We start from the raw sequence: 27,032 nt of genomic DNA on the forward strand, positions 1-27,032 counted from the left end.
TAATCTGTATTTGTTAGAAACTCTTCGAAAGCAATAGAGGGGAAATAACGGGTGTTTTTTTGGATCTAATATTGCAAATGGAGATCGGGGAATCATCTTTCCAGGCATTAAAGAGTGGACACAAACTCTGAAACTTTGTTGTGTCTAAACAGTGGAACTGGCGGTGAGCCCAGATGAAGAGCAACAGTTATCTCTTATGATGACCTTGGCTTAGCTAAAACTTTTAAAGCCTGTTTTTTTTCCTGTTTCCCTTTTGGACCTGCAGCTTGGATTAATTACAGATGATTACAGACAATTAACTCTTGGATTACAAATAATAAACCTGATGGCTTTCAGATCGAGCTGGTTTTACAATTAAAAACTCTAGATCATCTGGTCAGACTTGGATATATACGTCGAGAACTGGACAGTGGGAATAATCCTTGAAACTTTGTTATATCAAATTGTAAAATTGTAAAGCTAATAGTTTGCTTAGAATATAGAGCTGTGATGATCAGGTATTATTGATGACCATTGAATATAAGGTATTGCTGATATAATGATATATTGACAATATTTGAATACCTAAAGGGTGGAATAGATAGTGTAGTAGATCAATAGAACTTTGGAGGGTTGGTCTGATATTTGGGGGAAAATATTCATAATGAGTCTACCAAATTTATCTAAAACTGTTAAAAAAACAGCCTCTGCACCATCATCTGGGCCTCCCAGTCCAGTAAAGCAAAGGTCTATTGATACAATGTTATTTCAAGAAAAATTTCAGAAAGATCTACAAGCAACACTCCAAGCGATTCAAGGTACAGTTGTATCACACAAAGAGGAGACAAAGAAAAATCAAGAAGAAGCAAGAAGAAACCATGAAGAAGTCAAGCTCAATCAACAGAAATTGGAAGAGAAAATGGATAAAATCAATGAACAGATCGGGATGATGAATACGCAACTCCAAGATATTCAGCAAAATACTATAAAGAACCAACAAAGAATTGAAAAATTGGAAAATAAGGCAGAAGAAACAGAGAAGAGACTGGATGAATTGAAAAGAGAAAACCACGAACTTTTTCAGGCTAATAAAAATTTACAAGACTCAATTGCAGTGATGGAGATGGAAAGAGCCTCAAACATTCTTAGATTTCAAAACATACCAGAAAATAAACAGGAGGACTTACCAGAACTGATGGCAACCATTTTGGCAGAGACACTGGGAATTGAAAAAGAAGAGTTGGAAAGTGAGATAGACCAAACATATAGATTAAATTCAAGCTATGCGAGAAAGAATAGAATACCACGTGAAGTACATGTAAAATTTGTGAAAAGATCGACAAGAGATGAAATACTGCGAAGGGCCAGTGAAGAACCAATACAGTACCAACAAAAGGAAATCGTAGTATTGAAACAGATACCTTGGAGAATAAGAGAGGGGAGGAAACAATATCAATTTTTGACCACTAAATTGATTAGGAAAGGAGTGAATTTCAGATGGCTGGTACCTGAAGGAATCCTGGTCAATTGGAACTCAAGAAGACACAGACTTGACTCTATCCAAAAAGCAAGAGAATTCCTTGAAAGACATATAACCTTCTTTGAAGAAGAAGCACAGGGACAAGATATAAATGAAGGAGAAAGTAGAAAGAAAAGAGAGAAAACACCAGAAGAGGAGAGTGAGCTAAGTGAAGAAGAGAGTCAGAAAAAGGATACTGAACAAGATTTGAACAAAACACAAAGAGAAAAAAGGAACACTAGGGCAGTAAAACCTAAATACAAGTAAACAAGATGGAGAATGAAATTGGGATCTTCTCAGTGAACATTAACGGTTTGAACGCACCAAGAAAAAGAAATCATGTTTTTTCAAAACTAAAAAAAACCAAAGCAGATATAATTTGTCTTCAAGAAACACACATCAAACAACAGCATTACAAATATCTGATCTACCCGAAGATTGGGAAGCTCTACTACTCAGCTGCACAACAAAAGAAAAGAGGAGTAGCTTTGTATGTGAAAGAAAAGTTAAACTCTAAACATATCTATTCCGATGAAGAAGGGAGAATCTTAATGGTAGAAATAACAATAAATCAAAAAAAGGTCTTGATGATAGCAAGAAACAAGAAAAATTTTATCGTAAGCTATACAAAACAATATTGGAAAAAGAATACCAAAACATCTGCATATCAGGTGACTTTAATGCAATTGTAGATGAGAGATTAGATTATAAAAATGGCAAAAAAGGGAAAAATGGAAGGAGAAGACTGCCAAATGTTTTCTTTCAGATGGCAGAAGAACTAGGACTACAAGATATATGGAGAGAAACAAATACTAAAAGCTCTCAATTTATCTTCTATTCAAATAGACATAAATCCTGGTCGAGAATAGATATGATCTGGCTATCCTCAGAATTAAAAACTGAAATACAGGAAGTAGAAATAGAAACCAATATTTGGGCAGACCATAATCCAATGAAAATGCGGTGGAAAGGAGAGAGAAAAGAAAAGACAAGATGGACTTTAAATCAGGAAATTTTGAAGGATAAAGAATTTGTGGAAAGAACTAAAAAAGAAATGGAACTCTTCTTCAAAGAGAATAAAAAAGAGGAAACATCCCTGCAGACAATCTGGGACACAGCTAAAGCATACTTCAGAGGATTGGCCATATCATATATAGCCAAGAGGAATAAAAGGAAAAATCAACAACTTACAAAACTGAAAGAAGAACTCAAAAAACTGGAGCTAGAGCTACAAAAAGAACCGCAGAAGAAAACTCTTAAAAACCAGATGGAGATAGTGAAACATAAATTAAACTTAACAGAATCAGAAGAATTAGCTCAACAAGTCAAAAGAGCTAAACAAAACTTCTTCGAGAATGCCAACAAACCTGGAAGATGGCTATCCTATAGATTGAAAAAAGAAAAACAAAAAAGACTTATAACGAAGCTACAAGATCAAAACGGAGACCTCCAATATGAAAAAGAGCAAATAAAAAAAATAGCTAAAGAATATTATGCTAATCTCTATGACACTCAAGAAGTTTCTCTTGAAAAGATAATACAATATATTAAAAAAGCAAATCTCCCTAAAGTACCAGAAAACATTAAAAATCTCCTAAATGAGAAAATAACAATGATGGAAGTAACGGAAGCAATTAAAAAACAAAAAAATGATAAGACTCCAGGACCAGACGGATTACCAGCGGAATTTTATAAATCCTTTCAAGATATAATACGCTTACCAATAAAAGAGGTCTGCAATGAAGTCCTACTAGAAGCTAAAATACCCAAGACATGGCTAGAGGCATATATCACGTTAATACCAAAAGAAGATATGGACTCCACACATATAAAAATTTTTAGACCAATATCACTGTTGAATGTGGACTATAAAATCTTTGCAGTAATTATAGCGGAAAGATTGAAAAAGTTTTTAATGGAGTTCATCCACTCAGACCAAAACGGATTTTTGCCAAAAAGACAACTAAGGTATAACCTAAGGATAATTTTGGACATATTAGAATATTATGAGGTACATTCAGAGAAGCAAATGGCATTAATCTTCTTGGATGCCCAAAAAGCCTTTGACAATGTGAACTGGCAATTTATGATACCGCAAATAAAAGCTATGGATTTTGGCAAAAACTTTACAAATGTAATTGAGACAATCTACAATGAACAAATAGCTAAAGTAATTGTAAATGGTGAACTGACAGATAATATTAATATAAAAAAAGGCACAAGACAAGGATGTCCGCTCTCTCCATTGCTATTTATATTAACTCTGGAGGTATTAAATAGGAATGTGAGGAACGACCCAGAGATTAAAGGTACCAAAATAAAGGACGAGAGCTACAAGCTACAAGCATTTGCAGACGACTTGGTGTTTATATTGGAAGACCCATTGGAAACAACATTGAGACTACTGGACAAAATCGATGAATTTGGGAAAGTAGCAGGATTGAAGATAAATAAAGAAAAAAACTAAAGTTATAGTGAAAAACTTAACAGCCAAGCAAAAAAATCAACTCTCAAAGATGTCAGATTTACAAATAGTTAAAAAAGTTAAGTACCTAGGAATATATTTAACTGCTAGATGTGTAACTATAAAAGAAGATAATTATATGAAACTATTTAACCAAATAAAAATAGATCTAGAAAAATGGAAAAACTTACAACTATCACTATTAGGAAGAATTGCAACAATCAAAATGAACATTTTGCCAAAGCTACTTTTCTTGTTCCAAACAGTGCCAGTGAAAATAGAGAAGAAATATTTTGACGATCTAAACAAAGTGATACTACAATATATTTGGCAAGGGAAGAAAGCCAGAATCAAACTAAAAATGCTCCAAGAATCCAAGGAAAACGGAGGATTTGGTCTACCGGACTGGACCTTATATTACCAATCATCTGCTCTAACTTGGCTGAAAGAATGGATTAGCCTGAAAAACAAGAGACTTCTGTATTTAGAAGGACATGATCTACGGTTGGGTTGGCATGCCTTTTTATGGTATCAGAAAGCCAAATCTCATAGGTATTTTCAAAACCATTATATTAGAAACTCCTTGTATATAATATGGGAAAAAATAAAAATGAAAATGTACACGAAAATACCAGGATGGGTTTCACCCATAGAAGCATTTATTCATCCCAACCTTTTGAATGTTAGAAAAATTTTGACTTATACAGATATTTTAGACAAAGATAGGCGATTAAAGCCAAAACAAGACCTTATAGACCAGGGGTTAGATGCATCGTGGTGGTCTATAATGCAAATACAATCAAGATATGAACGGGACCTAAAAATGTACGATTTTTATAAAGAACAGACAACTTTTGACCAAATAATGTTAACATCAGATGACAAATTAATTAGGAAAGTATAATTTTCTAAATTAGAAAATGGAGGATGAACAGGTCAAAGAAACAATGGTTCAATGGGCAAAAAAAATTGGGTACAATATTGACTTAGAAAAATGGCAAGGGCTGTGGTCTAGAAACTATAAGATGACAATGGCAACATCTTATAAAGAGAATCTGTATAAAATGTTTTATAGATGGCATTTACCTTCTGATAGATTAGCTAAGATGAACAGGTCAAGTAAATGTTGGAAATGTCATAAAAAAACTGGAACCTATTATCACCTCTGGTGGACTTGTGATAAAGCAAAAAAAATTTGGTACAAAATACATACATGGCTTGTTAAAATAATCAAAAAACATGTACTTTTTAGGCCAGAGCTCTTTCTGTTAGGTATAATACCAGAAAGTGTTGATAGACAAAATGTATATTTAATACTGCATATTCTAACAGCGGCGAGGATTATTTATGCACAGTACTGGAAAAATGAAGGAACACCTACGGATCAAGAATTAAAAAGATATTGGACTGCGCCGAACTGGACAGACTAACACTGAAAATCAAAGGAAAAGAAGATACAAAATACAGTGGTGCCTCGCACAACGATTGCTTCATACAACGATGAATTCACACAGCGATGGGCTTTTTTGAGGAATTTCCCCCATCGTTTAACGATGTTCTCTATGGGGGAATTTCACTTAACGATGTCCCTTTTTGCTCATTTAAAAGTGTCTTAAAATGTTTGAAACCTGTTTTAAAGGCTTGGATTCCATAGTGCACCTTGTGAAACATGTGCAAACTTAATTTGGTTTTGTTCTGAGTCTTCATTAATTTTTGGTGATTTTTTTATTTTCCCCATTTAAATCAATTGAATGGACAGTTCAATGCATTTAAATAGGGAAAACAAAAAATCACCAAAAATTAAGGACGAATCAGAACAACACCAAATTAAGTTTGCATATGGTTCAGGAGGTGGGCTAACGATTGCAAGCATTTAAAACCTGTTCCAAACATTGTAAGACCCGTAAAAATGAGCGAAAAGGGACATCGGAAAAGACTTCAAAAGCACTGAGGTTTTTTCACTTAAAGACGGCAATCTATTCCAATTGGAACGGATTAACTGGTTTTCAATTCATTCCTATGGGAAATGGTGTTTCACAGAACGATGTTTCACACAACGTTGATTTTTTAACCAATTAACATCGTTGTGTGAGGCACCACTGTATTACCAAACATGGGACTTATTCTATCAATGGTTAGAAGGATGTTGTATAGATTAGGAGTATAATGTGTGTAGTAGTTGTTTTACAAATAATTATAAGCTGTACCCTGGTGACACGATGTTAAACCAATATGGATGGATTTATATAATAAAAAAAGTTTAAAAAAAAAAGAAAAGCACCTTTTCAGCCAAGACAAGCACCTTCTGGGAAAAACCAAGTATCTTTCAGACAACAGATCACCTTGAAAAGCACCTTTTCAACCAAGACAAGCCAATACAAGCACCTTTTGGAGGAAAAGGGGGCAGCAAAGGAGGGAGGGAACACCTTTTAAAAATCCAAAAATCAAAAATTTAAAAAAAGCCAAAAAATAAAAATACAGTCCATACAGCACTATACCAGGCAATACCAGGCAGTACCAGGCAGTCTGAAGACTGTCGCCAAATCCACTCTCAAAATGCTGGGAAGAGCGAGGAAGCAGACAGGCACCCTCTTCACTGTCCAACGGTTAACTGAACGTTCAAATTTTGCGCTTTCCCCACCTGCCACGCGTTTTTTCGGTTCGTACCTCTAATCTAAGTTTGCAAGTTGAGTCAATATTTTTCTATCAGAGCGGTTTGTAAGTCAAAATGTTTGTAACTAGGGCAGTTTCTAAGTCGAGGGTTGACTGTACAGTAATATAATAACAATAATAAATACCACTGATTACAACTAAAAGCAGAGGAGCAAAAATGCCAATGAAAATAACTGGTTTGTCAGATCTTTCCACAAGGTTTGCAGAGGGGGGACCTGATGAACTCCTCAATGGAATCAAAAGTCCTTCAAAAGCTGTGGAGCCACTGAAGAAACCCTCACCTTTATACTCAACTACCTGAGGCAGCAGGTTTTCCAGAATGTTTTTAATTTATGGAAAATTTTGACAGAATAATTTTAGCACATTCACACAGAATACTTTCATTTAAGATAGATGTAATTCCATCATGAAATGCAAGATTATGTTAAGCCAACCAAGAAACAGGAAATAATTAAAAATTAGTACTGTATGTGCTTGTGGTGTTCATCCAGGTCATGAATAGTCATATGCAGTTTGCATAGACCAATGGGAGTGCAGGAGGGGCAGAGTCACAAGGTATAAGAGACTCAGCAGGAGGAGGAGAGAGATAAACATAGATAAGGTTCAGATAGGGTTTTGAGATGGAGAACTAAAGCGTTAAAGAGAGTTGAGAATGTTTTGGAGTTTGGGTGAGAGAACGGTGATTGAGGGTGGATAAAGGTTTGTTTAGGAGTTAACATTGCTTGTTCTGTCAACACCTGTATCAATTAACAGGTATTGTTGATGAAATCAACTGGTGGCAGCTGAGGGGCATGTAGTGTGAGCTCTTTGGTTGATGAAAGAATCAGGAGCCAAGTCGAATCATGAGAGTGACATACAGATTACTTTTTATAAATTTACCTGACATGGAATCCTAACATAGTTTTGACGTAGCTACTTACTGTAATATCCAAAACATGCATTTTAGACTCATATTTTGAATGATATTTTTCAGGTTGCATCACAACCACTTTCCCAGATTCCACCTTCAAAAAGCTTGAAATTTCATTGCTGAAAGTATGATAGAATCTGTATTCCTCTCTTAAGTTGTTGGCTGAAAGGGGAAAAGAATGGGATATTAAGGGTTTTCCCACCTATTTCTGAGTCACCCACATGAGTACTTTACGTAAGAACTCATCCTTAAGCTATCCATCTGATGAAGCAGTGTGCAATCTATTAAAGATTATGCCAAGTATAACTTGAAGATGTGTTACACTTTTATTATCCTTAGATTGGAAGCTCTAGAATTCATTACTAGACAAAAATCCAAGAACAAGGCTGGGGAATAGTTTTATGAGAATTCTAAAACATTAAAAAGCAAGTGTTTGAGTTCAGCAGGACTCTTCTTCAGGCTGGGCATTACACAGGTGGATGGAGTGAAAGAAAACAAATGAAAAAGTCCAAAACATTTACAGTGGACCCTCGACTTACAGAATTAATCCGTATTGGAATGGTGGCTGCAGGTCGAAAAGTCTGTAGGTCGAGGTTCCATTGACCTACAATGCACTGAAAACTGATTAATCCATAACCGGCCGTTTTTGTTCTATTTTGTTTTTCTTCCCGGTCTGTAGGTCGATTCTCCGGCTGCAAGTCAAACCTAAATTTTGCGGCCAAAGAAGTCTGTAACTCGAAAAGTCTGTAAGTGGAGCCATCTGTAAGTTGAGGGTCCACTGTACTCTGACTAGATGTTGTCAGGGTCCTTTTAAAGAAATTTCCCAAGATGATTTCAAGATTGTTGCATCATTTGGAAGCATGATGATTCTTCACCTACAGTACAGAATGAATTGTCTTTCTCCATTTATGCAAACAAGGGGTTGAAGTTGCCACTGACATACCATATTCTCCACTATATCAAAGGATATAGATCCCATCTGGCTGGGAAGAGAGGCACAAAGACATGGCAGTCTTCATTTTAACAAGATAAAGACAATTTCTACTGATAACACTCAATTCTAGAGAGTAGCTTATTTAAGTTTTACTGCCATAATTTCAGGGATGAAATTTGTTTGTCCCTCAGGTTTTAAGCATATACTACTGAAATATATTTTCCTTAATAGCAGTCACAGAAAGTCTATGAAGCAGTTCCTATGCATAGGTATTGAATACATGTGAGCAATTTATTTGCAAGTAACAAAAGGGCTTACCAGCATCTTGATATATTTGGTAAGCTGGGTCCTGGTCTCCTTTAAACACTCCAATGATGATAACATCATCTCCATCTTTCACAAATTCCTGTACCTGTTTGCTAGTCTGTATTTGTTTAGATGGCGGGCCAGACTGTTCTATCATATAATCAACAATTCCTGTCAACAAAAGATGCATTCATGATATTGACCAAAAAGCATTAGATTACCTGCATAGTTTTGTTTTGAAATGAAATAATGTTTCCTTGATTTGTTTTTTAATTAAAGCAAGCATTTCATTGGCTTCCCTAGTGTATGAAGTACTGAACCTGTATTTCCCAACAACTGAAATATGTTTTTGCTCTTTTAGAAAATGTAATTAACTTAAGGACTTTAGTATTTTATGTCTTATAAGCGTTCTATTTATTTATTTGATTTTTACCCCGCCCCTCTAGACCATGTCTACTTAGACTGTTTGTCTAAGTGAAATGCTAGCTGAGATCACGCATCAGGAGTAGGCAACAGATGGGCAGCTGTGCACTAAACTCCCTGCCTCCCATACAGTGCCACTGAAAAGTTGCAACAGCTGAAGAAATCCAAGCACTTCTTCTGGGAAGCACAGGAAGCAACTGCCTGTCTTCCTAGCAGAAACAGGGTACTGACAGCATGTCAAATGGTAGTTTTCATCCTATAACAGGGAATGGGTCCATCACCCAATGGGTTCAAGAGAAGGAATATGACCTTAGAAGCTGTCCACTCCTGGTGAAATAAATGCTGTTGTCTTTTAGGTACCAGGCAAAAATTATTGTTTCCTTAATTCTAATTCTTCATGTGATATCTCTGATAATTTTTAATGTCAATCACTAATTTGGTAATTAATTATTGAATTATTTTTTCCTATTGATTTCCATATTGGTCAATCATGTTGCATTTTTCAAATGAAAAGGAATGCAGAAACCCTTAAAAAGAAACAATTCAAATAAAAGTTATCCAAGAATGAACACAACCACACAAATAAGAATTTAAACAGCTGCCTTGCCATCACAGGCAGCAGAAACCTGGTAGGAGGCATAGAGGGAAGGAGGCTGTCAGAGGGAGAAGGTGCAGGAACTCCAAGGGGGAAAGATAGTCACTTCAGGGCCAGTGGGGAAGCCCAAAAGTGGGAGATAGGCACCCCAGCACAGGAAGGAGAATTCCAAGATCAAGAACCTCTTGGAACAGAAGGGGCAGGGGGAGGAGGACCTTCACAGGATGAAGATTAGACAGATACCCAGGAAGAGTAGTCAGGCAACTACTGGGTTGAGGCATGCCCTGAAGAACCCAGGGTGAATTGTACTACATATATAAAGATAAGTATGAGCGCCAACTGCCTCTGTGACCCTCCCATTGGGAAAAGAAAAGAGGAAGAGAGGAAAAAGAAAGGTGATCCAACACCTTCTCAGTTGGCAGAGAAAGAGACAGTGAAACCACCAGCGTCAAGAGGCTGGCAGATGAGTAGCACTGGCAGAAGATCCCCAACCAACTTTCTTCAGTGTGGGCATATCCCCATTTGCTTGGGGGGGGGTCATTTCTAGGAGGAGAAACCCTGAAATAAGGACTGTAGTTACTCAAATGAAAGACTCCAGTGAAGAGAACCAAAGGGTTATTGACTGTTGAAGAGAATGTGGGGCTCATGAGTTGAACTAGTACTCAGGACTCTGAATGTAAACACTTGCTATCCAATCCAGTAAACCCTGTAGCTGGTTTTATGGAGCAAAGAATGAAAGCGCCCCCCACCCCCAAGCTGGCCAGGCTCACAATCTAGAAGTCCAATGGTGATCAATCTCCTAACCCACCTGCTGTACTTCCCACAGCAGGATTAGCAACTCTGACAAAGGCAGAATGGAGGGAAGATTCTTGTGTGGAAAATAACCAAAAATGCAGAACTATACTAACTGAGATATTAACTATGCAACACAGAGTATGGAAGGAAACTATAATGCTCTGTAGTAGATACAATTAACCCTATCTGTCTAGGTCAAAGTTTTTACACCTTCTTACTCAATAATCATACATGGATTTTTATACATATCAACCAGAATCTTATTGGTTATTCTCCAACATAATTTCAGTGGCATAATTGTTAGTGGTGAACTGCCAGAAATTGGTAAGTCAGCACAGAAATACCTGTAGTACACTAGTTTCATGATTTGGTGTCAGACAGGAAATGCGTGCCAACTTTTAAATTTGGACTGATGAAAGTTACACCAATGGAATCACAGAAGCAAAAATACACAATCAGATTCAATCCATCATTTTGCCTATATCAATATCTATAGATATAGATATATCTATATACAGTGGTGTCCCGCATAGCGACGTTAATCCGTTCGTCACTATCCGGAAACTTCGCAATGCGGGGGGCAAAAACCCTATGGGGCAAAAACTCACCGTTATGCGAAGATCCTCCATAGTGCCGCTATTTTCGCCGCCTCGGTAAGCGAGGAAATCGTGCGAAAATGGTTGCGGCGGCCATTTTGGGCACCCAGCGGCCATTTTGGAACCACTGATCAGCTGTTCCGCAAACATCGCAATGCGAAGATCGGTAAGCGAAACGCTTACCGGTTATCGCAATGCGATGTTTAGGCTATTAAAACATCGCTATGTGATCGCATGAGCGATCCCAAAAAATAGATTGCTATGCGGATTCATCATTAAACGGTGTGCTCGTTATGTGAGGCACCACTGTATATCTAAAAACTAAAGAACAGAAACAGTGAAGTTACTGCCAAGTGACACCTTCAAATTCATGTTAAATTTTATTCAAATCTGATTTTACTCTCTGCTTCTACAATCGGAACTTTGTACTGAGTTTTTTAGAATGTACTGTTACATAAAAGAAACTATACTTACAATATAGCATAATACAGATATGGCTAGTAACAGCTTTAGGACCATTTTGTGTTATTTATTTTTATTTATTATTGGATTTATATTCCACCCTTCTAGACAAAAGTCTACTCAGGGCGGTTAAATTCCCAACTAACAAAACAAGGGAAACTACTGCTGGCCACCACCATGAGGACACAACCATGTGAAAGTGTGCTGTTTATATTATCATGAAATTGCTGTAAGGGTTTTTCACACTCCATCAACCAAGCGCATGAGGTTCTTAAAAACATCAGTATCTCAATGAGAAAACAATTTCTTGGTACACAGGCTTCCTTAAACATGTTCAGAGGATCAAACTTTATTACAGTGTTGAAAAAGGAAGTAATTTACTATACCATATTTTTCTCTTGGGCCATTGTACTCAAAAGGTTTGCCCTGGCGGAAGATCTTGAGTGTTGGGTATCCTGACACATCAAACCGCTTTGCAAGGTCTGTTTCAGCAACTGCATCAACTTTAGCAAGGTGGATAGGAGGAACATGTTTCCTCAGCTCCTTTGCTGCTTTTTCATATTCTGGAGCCAATCTTTTGCAGTGTCCACACCTAATGGGGGTGGAGTAGGGGAGATAACAGGCAGGAAAAGATCAATCAAACTGAACAAACCAGTGACATGCGTACGTCATACATCCACACATAGCTTCCTTTAAAAATACAGTGTGAAAATATTGGCAGTAAAATGATTTCCTCCTTCATGGATTGCTGCCTTGTCGTGGCGAAGGGGCTTGAGTAATTCAGAGAAGCTGTGGGCTATGCCGTGCAGGGACACCCAAGACAGACAGGTCATAGTGGAGAGTTCTGACTAAACGCATTCCACCTAGAGTAGGAATAGGCAAGCCACTCCAATATCTTTGCCAAGAATACCCCATGAAGAGAAAAAGGCTAAAAGATATGGCGCTGGAAGATGGAACCTTCAGGTCGGAAGGCATCCAACATGCTCCTAAGGAAGAACGGAGGACAAGTACAAGCAGCTCCACAGCTAATTAAGTGGTTGGGCCAAAGCCGAAAGGATACTCAGTTGCAGACGTGCCTGGAAGTGAAAGGAAAGTCCAATGCTGCAAAGAAAAATACTGCATAGGAAACTGGAATGTAAGATCTATGAATCTTGGTAAGCTGGATGTGGTCAAACAGGAGGTGGCAAGAATAAGCATTGACATCCTGGGCATCAGTGAACTAAAATGGACAGGAATGGGCGAATTCAATTCAGATGACTATCATATCTACTATTGTGGGCAAGAATCCCGTAGAAGGAATGGAGTAGCCCTCATAGTCAACAAAAGAGTGGGAAAAGCTGTGATGGGATATAATCTCAAAAATGATAGAATGAATTCAATACGAATCCAAGGCAGACCTTTCAACATCACAATAATCCAAGTTTATGCACCAACCACCAATGCTGAGGAGACTGAAATTGACCAATTCTATGAAGACTTACAACAACTTCTAGAACTGAAACCAAAGAAAGATGTTCTTCTCATTCTAGGGGATTGGAATGCTAAAGTAGGGAGTCAAGAGATAAAAGGAACAACAGGAAAGTTTGGCTTGGAGTTCAAAATGAAGCAAGGCAACGGCTAATAGAGTTTTGTCAAGAGAACAAGCTGGTCATCACAAACACTCTTTTCCAACAACACAAGAGGTGACTTTACACATGGAAATCACCCGATGGGCAATACCGTAATAAGATTGATTATACTGTATTCTCTGCAGCCAAAGATGGAGAAGCTCAATACAGTCAGCAAAAACAAGACCTGGAGCCGATTGTGGCTCTGATCATCAGCTTCTCAAAGCAAAATTCAAGCTTAAACTGAAGAGAGTAGGAAAAACCACTGAGCTAGTCAGGTATAATCTAAACCAAATCACTTATGAATACACAGTGGAAGTGAAGAACAGATTTAAGGAACTTGATTTGGTGGACAGAGTGCCTGAAGAACTTTGGATAGAGGCTCGTAACACTACAGGAGGCAGCAACAAAAACCATCCTAAAGAAAAGGAAATGCAAGAAAGCAAAGTGGCTGTCCAATGAGGCCTTACAAATAGCAGAGAAGAGAAGGGAAACAAAATGCAAGGGAGATAGGGAAAGTTACAGAAAACAGAATGCAGACTTCCAAAGAATAGCAAGGAGAGACAAGAGGGCCTTCTTAAATAAACAATGCAAAGAAATAGATGAAAATAATAGAAAAGGAAAAACCAGAGATCTGTTCAGGAAAATCGGAGATATTAAAGGAACATTTTGTGCAAGGATGAACATGATAAAGGACAAAAATGGGAGGGACCTAAAAGAAGCAGAAGAAATTAAGAAGAGGTGGCAAGAATACACAGAGGAACTATACCAGAAAGATTTGGATATCCCGGACAACCCAGATAGTGTGGTTGCTGACCTTGAGCCAGACATCCTGGAGAGTGAAGTCAAGTGGGCCTTAGAAAGCTTGTTTAACAACAAGGCCAGTGGAGGTGATGGCATCCCAGTGAACTATTTAAAATCTTAAAATATGACACTGTTAAGGTGCTACATTCAATATGCCAGCAAGTTTGGAAAACTCAACAGTGGCCAGAGGACTGGAAAAGATCAGTCTACATCCCAATCCCAAAGAAGGGCAGTGCCAAAGAATGCTCCAACTACTGTACAATTGCACTCATTTCACACGCTAGCAAGGTTATGCTCAAAATCCTACAAGGTAGGCTTCAGCAGTATGTGGACTAAGAACTCCCAGAAGTACAAGCTGGATTTCGAAGGGGCAGAGGAACTCAAGACCAAATTGCTAACATGCACTGGATTATGTAGAAAGTCAAAGAGTTCCAGAAAAACATCTACTTCTGCTTCATTGACTATGCAAAAGCTTTTGACTGTGTGGACCACAGCAAACTATGGCAAGTCCTTAAAGAAATGGGACTGCCTGGTCACCTTATCTACCTCCTGAGAAACCTATATGTGGGACAGGACACAACAGTTAGAACTGGATATGGAAACACTGATTGGTTCAAAATTGCCGGAAGAAATATCAACAACCTCCGATATGCAGATGATACCACTCTGATGGCAGAAAGTGATTAGAAATTAGGGAACCTTGTAATGAGGGTGAAAGAGGAGAGTGCAAAAAACCATCTGAAGCTCAACATCAAATAAACTAAGATCATGGCCATTGGTCCCATCACCTCCTGGCAAATAGAAAGGGAAGACATGGAGGCAGTGATAGATTTCACTTTCTTGGGGTCCATGATCACTGCAGATGGTGACAGCAGCCCTGAAGTTAAAAGACGCCTGCTTCTTGGGAGGAAAGCGATGACAAACCTCAACAGCATCTTAAAAAGCAGAGACATCACCTTGCCGACAAAATTCTGAATAGTCAAAGCTATGGTTTTCCCTGTAGTGATGTACGGAAGTGAGAGCTGAACCATAAAGAAAGCTAACTGCTGAATAACTGATGCTTTTGAATTGTGGTGCTGGAGGAGACTCTTGAGAGTCCCCTGGACTGCAAGGAGAACCAACCTATCCATTCTGAAGGAAATCAACCCTGAGTGCTCACTGGAAGGACAGATCCTGAGGCTCCAATACTTCGGCCATTTCATGAGAAGACTCCCAGGAAAAGATGCTGATGTTAAGAAAGCGTGAAGGCAGTAGGAGAAGGGGACGACAGAGAATATGGTTGGACAGTGTCACCGAAGCTACCAACATGAATTTGACCCAGCTCCGGGAGGCAGTGGAAGACAGGAGGGCCTGGCGTCCATGGGGTCATGAAAAGACACGACTAAAGGCAGACAACAACAAAAATGATTTCACAGTGCGATGCTGAGCATACTTTATATTTCTGGATCAATATCAGGATATGCAAATTCTGCTCGATTCTGTATTGAAGGAAACAGTACAGGGGACCTGTGAAAGTCCAAAGACAAAACATTGTGTTCTAACATACCATGGAGCATAGAATTCAACCAGAATGATGTCAGCCTCATTCACAATTTCATCAAAATTATCTTTAGTCAACACTAATGTGGCATCAGGTGGAGGGATCCAACTAGGCTTTGAAACTTCTTTCACTTTTGCCACAATTTCTAAAGAGAAAATGGAAGGAAACAAATTTTAAAATGGTGCTTATTTTTAGCTAGGAGAAAAAATGACACTTTTGACGAGTTGGGTATATGGCAAAGAACAGGTTACACATAGCAAGGATGCATGGAAGGGCATATATGAGATCTATCCTCCTACCAGAACCTCTTCCTGGTCCGATAAAATCCAGCCACACTTTGCCTGGGCTTATTCAGCTCTCCCAACAGTCATGAATGAGCTCTCTTTGTTACGAGAGAAAGTACAGCAGGACACAAAGGGGTGTAGGCTAAATTCCTTATCTGAGACCAAGAATAAACATTTCACTTGTTTGTTCTTTTAGACTCCAAACCTAGAATTCTTCAAGAATTCCTCATGCAGAATTTTGGAGTTTCAGTTGGCAAACATATAGTTGCAGACACCTTCATTTCCATCACTTAAGGTGTCCCAAAACGTCTTGGGGATGATAGCCTCACTCTTCATGCTCTATACAGGGTATTTCCTGAAGAACCATCACTCCCAGGAATCACTGGAGCAGCTTCAAGAAGTATTGCAGCAGGAAATGAAGGCTTAGAGGAAGGCCCTGAAGCTTTGTTCAGGTGACTGAATTGAAGGCCTGGCCTCTGTAGGTATGCATTTTTGGCTGGAACTTCCAGGATTCTTTCTATGAATTCTTGGAAAACTTCAGAATTTGGAGTAAAAACAAACAAACTAGGCCTTACTTTTAACTGACATAGGATTTCAAAGTTGCATTAACAAAGAACAATGTATGTGGGGAAATTGCAGTGTAAGTCCCTCACAGTAAATCAAAAGCTGCATCTGTCCTGTTTTGACATACAGACCAAGCCACCAGATAATTTTTACATTGTCAATGATTGAGTTAATTTAAAATAATGGACTAAGTAACCAAAGTCAATATGGGTCAAACTTTATGTACACAACTCATTTTCTAAAAACTATGGTACCTCTTCCAAGAATCTTGGTATCTTCTTCCCAGGCTTCTGCCCTAATAGAAGATAAATAAAGTCCTGGTCCATGGGGTCACAAAGAGTTGGACACGACTAAATGACTAAGACAACGCAAGTCCTAATATTTTACAGCTTCTCCGTTTCAAAGTGGCAAGACTGCAGAAGCCTTCCTTTAGCACAATACTCAGAAACAAGAAAAGACAATGTGCCAAACTTGCATACCCATTATCAAAGCATCCTATGATCACTGAAAATGGCCCTTTAGTCTTCCATTATTTTTTAAAAGCATCACTCATGGAGGCCTTGCTAATATGGACTAATTGTTGTCTATATGCAGCAATCTGTATTTGAAGCAGCACAATTTCCCATTCTCTTTTTATACGTTATACACAAAAATAAGACAACACGTGGTACTGCATACCTGCTTCTGTTCTTGAGCCTTCATAATCTACAGGTTGCCCTTTCTTTAGAATTTTGATTGTCGGATAACCACTAACATCAAAACGACTTGATAAAGTAGAGGCTGATGTAGCATCTACTTTGGCAACTGGAATAGGGGGATCATTTTCTTTCAGTGTCTTGGCGATTTTTTCGTATTCTGGAGCAAACTGCTTACAATGGCCACACCTGGAGGTATAGAGCGGAAGAAAATTTAGTGTTTAACTTAACTACTGAGTTTCCACAGCACATCAAAGTAAATATAAGGAACAGAATGTCAGATACACCATAGTGAAGCACAGAAAAGTAAAAACATACAGAGATCCTTTTATATATTTTGCACAAATTGGGAATCACAATAGTTACAAAAATTTTGCTATTTCCTGTGTGAATAGTCTCCTAACAAAAGTACTTTGCCTGCATTATACCTATGCTGGGTCTTTCACAAACAGGAAATAATGTACAATATTCACCATGACAACAAACAACATACATGTAGGAGAGGTATCTGCAGTTGATCAGTTTCAAGAGAGGCTATTAAAACACTAGGAGCAGTGAGCTTACCATGGGGCATAGAACTCCAGGAGCACAGTATCTTTGCCTTCAACAAAAGTATCAAAGTTTGCATCATTCAACACCAATACATCATTTTCTTCTTTCACTTCAGTATCATCGTCATATTCATCGTCATCATCTTCATCTTCCATCTCCTCTTTAACAACAAAATCTGATTAAGGGGTAAACAATCAATCTTTTCTAATTACAAAGTTTGTCATAGGAATGTCCATGAAATCCATTGATATGTTTTTAAAACGAATCCCAGATATTAGGTTGGAAACTCAGTGGGCAACACCGATGGGTTGTCAGGATGCTCAAAAATGTACTAGCAACTGTGAAGGATTAGGAAGTGGCATCTTGGTCAGTAAACAGACAAATATTTGGTTGGCTATCCAAATCAATACATAAAATTTGTATTTCCTGGGCACCCATTTCCTTTTCCTGTGATGTCACCCAATTCCCATCTCCCTAAGTTTTCAGTTATATCAGTAGTGCTCTTCATTACAGGTTTGTACAATACTCAATATACTAAACCCTCCAAAGGAGACATGCTGTTTTGTTGTTGTTGTCTCTATGAAGTTATAAACTGAGAAGCTGTCAAACATCTGTCAGGCTACGGTTATTAGAGTTTAGTTTGGTGTGGGCCACAAATTATTCCAGCCATTACTAGTTAGATAAAAGTAATGAACTGTGCTAGTGGTCAGAATTAACAAGTCTACCTCAACACGGAAGAAAAGGTACAGTTAAAAAACCTTTTCTATAAATCAAGCCTGGGGAAGGTTTGTCTCTAAAAGTTGGTGGACTGCAAATTTTATAGTGCTTCCCAATCTTGGGTCATCAGATGTTCTTGGACAAAAACTCCCAGAAATCTTGGCCAGCACAGCTAGTGGTGAAAACTTCTGGGAGTTTTGGTCAAAGAACATCTGGGGACTTAAGGTTGGGAACCATTCCACTAGTGCCTTAACTGAATAGCTCAATAAGCTAAATATCTGGTGGCTATGGAGCCAGAAGTTGGGAGTTCAATTGCCCACTGTGCCTCCCAGGAGAAAGAGCCAGACTGTGTAGCTTTGGGCAAGCTATGAACTTCAAGAGTGCCCCAAGAACAGAATGGTAAATAACGTCTGTGTAGTCTATACTTAGAAAACCCTAGAAAGGGTTCTCATAAGTCAGAATTAACTTGCCAGCGCAGAATAAGAACCTATTGTTATTCACTATTTGTTCTGCAGATGGGAATTGCAGGCCAACACCAACAGAGACTCATGTTTTCCACCTCTAGTGTAAACAAATGAAAGCTTTTCTCAAATACAGTGGTGCCTCGCACAACGATTGCTTCATACAACGATGAATTCACACAGCGATGGGCTTTTTTGAGGAATTTCCCCCATCGTTTAACGATGTTCTCTATGGGGGAATTTCACTTAACGATGTCCCTTTTTGCTCATTTAAAAGTGTCTTAAAATGTTTGAAACCTGTTTTAAATGCTTGGATTCCATAGTGCACCTTGTGAAACATGTGCAAACTTAATTTACTTTTGTTCTGAGTCTTCATTAATTTTTGGTGATTTTTTTATTTTCCCCATTTAAATCAATTGAATGGACAGTTCAATGCATTTAAATAGGGAAAACAAAAAATCACCAAACATTAAGGACGACTCAGAACAACACCAAATTAAGTCTGCATACGGTTCAGGAGGTGGGCTAACAATTGCAAGCATTTAAAACCTGTTCCAAACATTGTAAGACCCGTAAAAATGAGCGAAAAGGGACATCGGAAAAGACTTCAAAAGCACTGAAGCCGGCTTCAGTGCTTTTGAAGCTCTTCCGTTTTCGCTCATTTTTAAGGGTCTTACAATGTTTGGAACAGGTTTTAAATGCTTGCAATCGTTAGCCCACCTCCTGAACCCTATGCAAACTTAATTTGATGCTGTTCTGAGTCATCCTTAATTTTTAGTGATTTTTTGAATTTTCTCTCATTGGAATGTATTGAACTTTTCGTCCAATGCATTCCAATGAGAGAAAATTCAAAAAATCATTAAAAATTAAGGACGACTCAGAACAACATCAAATTAAGTTTGCATAGGGTTCAGGAGGTGGGCTAACGATTGCAAGCATTTAAAACCTGTTCCAAACACTATAAGGCACTTTTACAGGAGCGAAAAAGGACTTCGCAAAGCCATTGAAATGTATTGAGTCGGCTTCAATACATTCCAATGGAGGAAACATTGTTTCACTCAACGATGTTTCCTATGGGTTTTTTCACTTAAAGACGGCAATCTGTTCCAATTGGAACGGATTAACCGGTTTTCAATTCATTCCTATGGGAAATTAACATCATGTAACATCGGTTCCTACTTGGTGGCACAGAACACACACACATTAAAGGTTCAGTGTACCACATTAAAAATGACTCCTTAGAGCTTAGACAGTCTATTAGTCCAAATAACCATGACTGCCAAATCTAACTCATTTCTCTCTTCAGCAAAACAAACTGAAATAAAATTTTAGAATAACAATAACCTGATAAGAGAAATGGTTATTGCTTTACCTTGAACTTTAACTTAACAGTGAACTTAATTGCTTATGCTTTACTTAACTGCATATGCTGCCTAGAGTGGTCTTATAGACCAGATGGGCAGGGTACAAATCAAATAAATAAATAAAAGTATGTTTAGATCAGTGCAGTTAACAGCAAAAACAGTATTTCCAAAGACCCATTTGTTATGACAAATAACAAACACATGAGTGACTACTCTATAACTTCCCTGTGCAAGATTTATACAATACAATATTCTTCGATAAGTCCAACTAAAAATAAAATACAGTGGGGTCTTGACTTGAGAACTTAATCCGTATTGGAAGGTGGTTCTCAAGTCAAAAAGTCTGTAAGTCAAGTCTCCATTGACCTACAGTGCATTGAAAACGGATTAATCCTGTAACAGGCAGTTTTTGTTCCATTTTGGTTTTTTTCTGGTCTGCAAGTCAAACCTAAATTTTGCGGCCAGAGAAGTCTGTAACTCAAAAAGTCTGTAAGTCAAGCCGTCTGTAAGTCAAGGGTCCACTGTACAGCAAAATGTACAAAAACAGGTTTCTTGCATTGTTCATTAGATCAGTACTATGTGTATACTATTGTCACTCCCCCATCATATCTGGAAATGCCAGGAAACTTCCACCTGCAAACCATACACTCTACTACTAAACTACAGTTCCTTCTCAATATTTACTAAATTTATCAGTCACTGAGGTCTACCACCCTTTCTTGTATATGTATAATCCCCAAGGTTTTTAGACACAAAATAGATTCTGAAATTTAAAACTATCACTATTCTGGTCCCTACATCTACTTAAGTAAAAATTTAAAAAAACATTTTATGAAAACAAAATTATATTTTACTCAGTGGTTGGTGTCTACAAGAAGCTACCAAAACACTGTTTCCTGTGTTGTGACTCCCCTGGCAAGGACTTGTACCAAAATTATAGCGTATGTTTATTGGTTTAACTGCTTTAAATTTGTAATGCTACCCAGAGTAGACCTTTGGTCTAGATGGGTGGGTTAGAAATTCAATAAAAACAACTTCTTAATCAGAAATGCTACTTTTAGAAACACTGAAGTCTTCCAGTTGGGTGTCATTGTTTTCTCCTAAGCATCCACATACATCTGCCCACTTTGCAGAAAAAGCAAATATCCAGTGTGCACTCTTTTACGCAGCAAGAACAGCAATACTTTTGTCAGCACTGAATAAAAAAGGTGTAAACATCGAAAAGCCCTGTAAGTACACAGAAAAGGATACTTGGTGTATCCTACATAGAAATCGACTTAAATAAAGAGTTTTCATTGAAATATACTAGTTTAACAGCTTCCAAACTTCGAGTGCCTTTCTCCCATATCCTGTCCGCTGGCCTACCCCCTCCCACCAGCTACTCTTTCACTTATCCCTCGCTCTGCCCTAACCCTTTCCCGTTAAAACGAAGGCCCTTGCAAAGGTGTTCAAAATATAACCTTCTTCGAATTTCCCTACCAAGCAAGCCTATGCCAGATCAGCGGGAGCAGCCTTTTAAAATAAGATATGCAGCCTTACCTCCACCTCGATCCTCCTCCTGGCACCTTGCTAACAGGGCAAACTGCGCCAGAGCTAGGAGAAGCGTTATCAGACACACTCGTTTGACATCCATGTTCGAATTCACCTCTTTCACTTCACCTCCTACTTCTTTCCTCTCCCCGCTTCTCCCTTCCAGGAAACTATTTCCCGGGCAGTGCTATTTCTAATTGGCTGAAAATGTTTAGTGGTCAGGGGAAACTGAGCGCTCAGCCAATCAAGCGCAACTTGTGTTGCTCGTCGTTCGCTGCTCTGACCTGCAATTCTTTCTCTTTCTAGACTAGCTCGTTGCAACTCGCTAGTTCAGCATGTGCAGGAGGTACTCCCCTGCATACCTAGTCTAACCTTAATCTCGTAGTTTAAGCATCAATAGGAAAGGAGGCCACTACGGGGTAAGCGAAATTCTGCAAAGGATGTGCATACAACCTGCAAGCTATAGAAAAAACACGAAAAATACTCTGAGGTGCTGCCTTCTGATTGGGCAGCCTGAAAACCACCAATCACGATAAGCCACTCGTCTGAAAACGCAAACGAATCCTGGTGTCGCGGCGAGCAACGGGACAAAGATTGGTTGGAGTGGGCGGAGCTTATTAGCCCGAACGGCCATTTCTTGGGTTGGGATTGGTTTGAGATGGTTAGGGCTTTCAGATGGGAGGGATTACTAAGCAGTTGAGAACCTTTTAGGCCGTGCCACGTAGGGTTGAAGTGTAAGGAGAGGATGAATTAGGCCTGAAGTGGAGTTGTCAGACAGGCTGGAGGCAGGATATAGTGAGTATGGAGAAAAGAACGGTTATACAGTATGTGCTTTAGGCTAGCGAGGAATTGTCAGTTGTGTTGATTGAGGGTAAACAATGAGTGGCGTGAGGAGAAATTAATTTCCATGGTGAAGTGTAGGCAGAACCTGTGGCAGGACTCTGAGAGGAAAGATAATGCAGCTGTGGAAACATTAAGAAACAAACACTGATTGATTGATTTGATTTGTATCCTGCCCATCTAGACTATGTCTACTCTGGGTGGCTTACAGTAAAAGCATGAAAACAACATATAAACAATTAAATGACAGTTCAAATCAATAATATTAGTGGTATTTAGGTTTTGTTGCCCTGGTCTTCCTTTTTTCTCTTTGTATTTTGTTCAATATCCTTTTTCTGACTCTTCTTCACTTAGTTCACTCTCCTGGTGTTTTCTCTCTCTGTTTTCTACTTTATATTTTGCCCCTGTGCTTCTTCAAAGAAGGTAATAAGTTTTTCAAGGAATTATCTTGCTTTATGGATGGAGTCAAGCCTATATCTTCTTGAATTCCAGTTGATCAGGATCCCTTCAGGTACCAGCCATCTAAAATTCACTCCTTTCTTACTCAGTTTGGTAATCAAAAATTGATATTGTTTCTTCCCCTCTCTTATTCTCCAAGGTATCTGTTTCAATATTTTTAAAAGTACTGTACACAAGATTAAAAACACTTTAAAATGAAGCAAGAAAAAACTTGGATAATAAAAATCCTTGGGGGGCGGTTGACAGCAGGAAGGGACCAATCCTGTTTTCTGAAAAAGAAATATTGGAAGAAAATACAAAGCAGATGTATACAATCAAGAACAGATAATTGTGATTTCATATGATTTTTACAGGGGGTTCTTGGAAAAGGAGGGCAACGGGGATGATCAGGGGGCTGGAAACTAAGTTCTATGAGGAATGAAAGAGTTGGGCATGTTTAGCCTTGAGAAAAGAAGACAGGGGTGATATAACATTTTTCAAATACTTGAAAGGCTGTCATACAGAGGAGGGGCAGGATCTGTTCTCAATCATACCAGAGTGCAGGACACGCAAACAATGGGCTCAAGTTAAAGGAAACCAGATTTCAGTTGAATATCAGGAAAAACTTCCTAACTGCTAGAGCAGTACGACAGTGGAACCAGTTACCTCAGGAGTTGGTAAGTGTCTGGAGGCATTCAAGAAAAACTTAGACAAGCACCTGAGAGGTAGCCTTTGATTTGTATTCCTACCTTGAGTACGGGGTTGGACTTGATGGCCTTATAGGCCCCTTCCAACTTACTATTTTATGATTCTATGAAATTGGATGAATTAGCTAACACCCTGGAAGACAGAAACAAAATTCAAAATGATCTAGATAGGTTGGAGCACTGTGCTGAAAATAACAGAATGAAATTCAACCGGGATAAGTGGAAAGTACTGCACCTCGGAAAAAGAAACCGAACACAATTTCAGTTGAAAAAACTCATGTTAGAACAGTACAGCAATGGAACCAATTACAGTGGACCCTTGACTTACAGACGGCTTGACTTACAGACTTTTTGAGTTACAGACTTCTCTGGCCGCAAAATTTAGGTTTGACTTGCAGACTGAGATTTGACTTACAGACCGGAAGAAAACCAAAATGGAACAAAAACGGCCTGTTACAGGATTAATCGGTTTTCAATGCACTGTAGGTCAATGGAGACTTGACTTACAGACTTTTTGAATTGAGAACCGCCTTCCAATACGGATTAAGTTCTCAAGTCAAGACCCCACTGTACCTCGAAAGAGAGTGCTCCAACATTATTCCAACTTGCCCCCTATCCACTTGTCCATAATGTGTCATTTTATTCATGTCCATCATGTTTTACCTTCCTCTACTTTTTTGAAATTAAAAAACTCAAAGTTTCGTCATAAAGAGTTGTTCACATGTATTCTTCATATTGATTGCCTTATTCCGAATACTTCTCTGCTGAACCATATTGTGACGATTATCCCGTGGCCCCTGCTTGTTTCACCCAACAAAGAGCTCATGTGAGTATCCAAACATATCCTTTACCACACTACCACCAGTTGATCTCTTTACCAACTATATTTCCTATAAAAGACTGAGGTCCATTCAGTACTGAAAATTGAAATACAAACAGGTTATTGGTCACACGATATTTCAGGAATAGTTCTTAAGCACATTCATAAAGTTACACTAAGCTTCAGTATCTTCCTTTAACATCTTCTATCTCAACTAATACAGATAACACTCTGACTATTCACTCCTTAAATTGTTTCTCTGCCTCAAACCCAAACTATCTTCCTTTCCCTTCAAACCTTTTTCTCTATCTCCCACACTAACTGACTGAACTAACTCACAAAATTTCTCCTATCTGACACACGCCTCCCTTCTGGTTTCTCTGGCTCTGCCTCCCAACAGCTCCCATTGGTGTATGCGAGCCAAAGCAGGGTGATCTCCACGCATATCAATTTCAATTTAATACATTATATTATATAAAATATGATATATTTTCTGTTTTCTTTCCCATTTTTTTCAAATTATGTCCAAATTATGAGTTGGTGGTTGGATAACTGGTTTAGTTATCTAGCTGTGGAGATAGATATGGGGAGTTCAGTTCCCCACTGTGCCTCCTAGGGGAAGAGTAAAGCTGTGAAACCTTGAGCAAACTACAGAGTCCCAAGGGGACCCCCCAGAAGAAGGGAATAGGAAACCACTTCTGAATATTCCATACCTAGAAAATCCATAAAGCCAGAATTGACTTGATGGCATGCAGTTATTATTACTGTGTTTCCCTGAAAATAAGACAGGGTCTTATATTAATTTTTGCTCCAAAATGCATTAGGGCTTATTGTATTTTATTTTTCCATGTTGTCATGAGTGCTTCCGAAGACCTGGACCCAGAAGGGTTAACTGTGGCTGAAGAGAATGTGGAGAGATCAGAAACACCTGAACCGCCTCCAGATTCTCCCTCCACAGCAGACAGGCTTTGGGGCAGGCTTCGGGAAAGACTCAGGACAAGAAGATCAGAGGATTGCTCAAAGGCTTTCCACAGAGACCTACGTTCATCTAGTCCTGAGTACTAGCAGAATAGAAAACTTTCCAGCATCTCAAGGAACTGTTTCATTATAAAACAAGCTTCCAGTGAAGCCAGAAACTTCGTGGAAGCAAGGAGTCAAAACCTTGGCTTGCATCCACGTTTCTTGCATCTTGTTCCTGTCTCTGAACTCTGGACTTTGACCCTGGACTGCGCTGGTATTGGACTCTGGACTTTGGCCCTGGACTACACTGGTATTGGACTCTGGACTCTGGACTCTGACCCTGAACTACACTGTGTATCGGACCCTGGACTTTGACATTGGACTTCATTCTGTAAGTTGGTTTCTGGACTTTGGCTTTGCATTCTTGATATCTCTGACCTTGGACTGGTTTATCGGACTTCAGCGATTGTAACCCCCAGGAACGTGACACATGTACAACAATCTACTGTACATTTATTCAGATACAGGCATATCATCATCTTCTGGTTGCTGCACAATGGTGGAGTTTCACTTAACGAGCATATTTTTGGGGTAGGGCTTATATTACGAGCATCATGAAAAATCATACTTGGGCTTATTTTCAGGTCAGGTCTTATTTTCAGGGAAACAGGGTATTACCTCAAGTTATTGTTGTTCTCAGCCGCCAATCACAGGCTGAGCTGGTATCTTCATCAGCCCTATCATACTCAAATGACAATGTCAAATACAATACAAAATATGGAACTATATATTTAGCCCTTCAAATAAGTAGATATAAAAATAAATAATGTATACATTACATCTTATTTCTTATGAGAACTCCAGAGCAACATTTATGAAACTGGACTGGAATATAGAGATCAAATATCAGTTTGTTGTGTCTCTGGGGTAATATCATGTGTTGTGTGCTGGATAGTTTTCATCTGCTTAAATCCTCTCTTCAGAAATTATGAAAGACATGGAAACCCCATCAATAGAAAAAGTCATGTGGATCCCTGAGAATCCAAGCCTTTTATGCCCAGAGAGTGACACATAGGCATCTTAGATCCCTCACTTGCATAGCGAAAGCTAAGAACAAAGAAATGAATTGGAGACATTGATCCTCTTGAACTCTTTTTTTTTACATGATTCCCACCTCAAACTACTATAAAAATCAAGGTTCTAACTGGTACCAATAGGCCTCACAATAGAATTTTATTTTACAGTGGTGCCTCGCACAACGAGTGCCTCACACAACGATGAATTCACACAACGATGCCTTTTTCTGTTAAATTTGCTGCCTCACACAGCGATGTTTCCTATGGGGGATTTTCACACAACGATCTCCCTTTTCGCTCCTGTAAAAGTGTCTTACAATGTTTGGACGCTATTTTAAATGATTCCAATGGTTAGTCCACCTCCTGAAACCTATGCAAACTGATTTTGGTGTTGTTCTGACACTTCGTTAATTTATG

The 27,032-nt window shown here is 38.6% G+C and overlaps 1 protein-coding gene and 2 long non-coding RNA genes across 4 annotated transcripts in view; 1 reads left to right on the plus strand and 2 right to left on the minus strand.

Annotated features, from left to right (window-relative positions):
- PDIA4 (protein disulfide isomerase family A member 4) overlaps positions 1–25,446 on the minus strand; it is a 28,430-nt gene extending 2,984 nt beyond the window's left edge. Inside the window, exons 1-7 of one of the 2 annotated variants that reach the window (XM_020811114.3) lie at positions 21,784–25,446; positions 17,715–17,862; positions 17,134–17,339; positions 15,614–15,752; positions 12,043–12,248; positions 8,798–8,956; positions 7,556–7,707 (exon numbers count right to left, since the gene is read on the minus strand). In XM_020811114.3, the coding sequence (XP_020666773.2) occupies positions 7,556–7,707; positions 8,798–8,956; positions 12,043–12,248; positions 15,614–15,752; positions 17,134–17,339; positions 17,715–17,862; positions 21,784–21,877 (1,104 nt within the window). In that variant the 5' untranslated portion in view covers positions 21,878–25,446. Of the gene's footprint in view, positions 1–7,555; positions 7,708–8,797; positions 8,957–12,042; positions 12,249–15,613; positions 15,753–17,133; positions 17,340–17,714; positions 17,878–21,783 lie in introns of both variants that reach the window. The other variant, XM_020811113.3, reaches the window with a different exon arrangement.
- Positions 1–27,032, minus strand: part of LOC144583526 (uncharacterized) — a 297,629-nt gene that overhangs the window by 185,297 nt on the left and 85,300 nt on the right. The window lies entirely within an intron of this gene.
- LOC140708211 (uncharacterized) lies at positions 24,446–26,384 on the plus strand. The gene is made up of 2 exons (XR_012088403.2): positions 24,446–24,585; positions 25,440–26,384. It is a non-coding gene; the product is annotated as an uncharacterized LOC140708211 (long non-coding RNA).

The sequence above is a fragment of the Pogona vitticeps genome, chromosome 6 (genome assembly GCF_051106095.1).
Source record: "Pogona vitticeps strain Pit_001003342236 chromosome 6, PviZW2.1, whole genome shotgun sequence".
In the NCBI taxonomy this organism is placed as follows: Eukaryota; Metazoa; Chordata; class Lepidosauria; order Squamata; family Agamidae; genus Pogona; species Pogona vitticeps.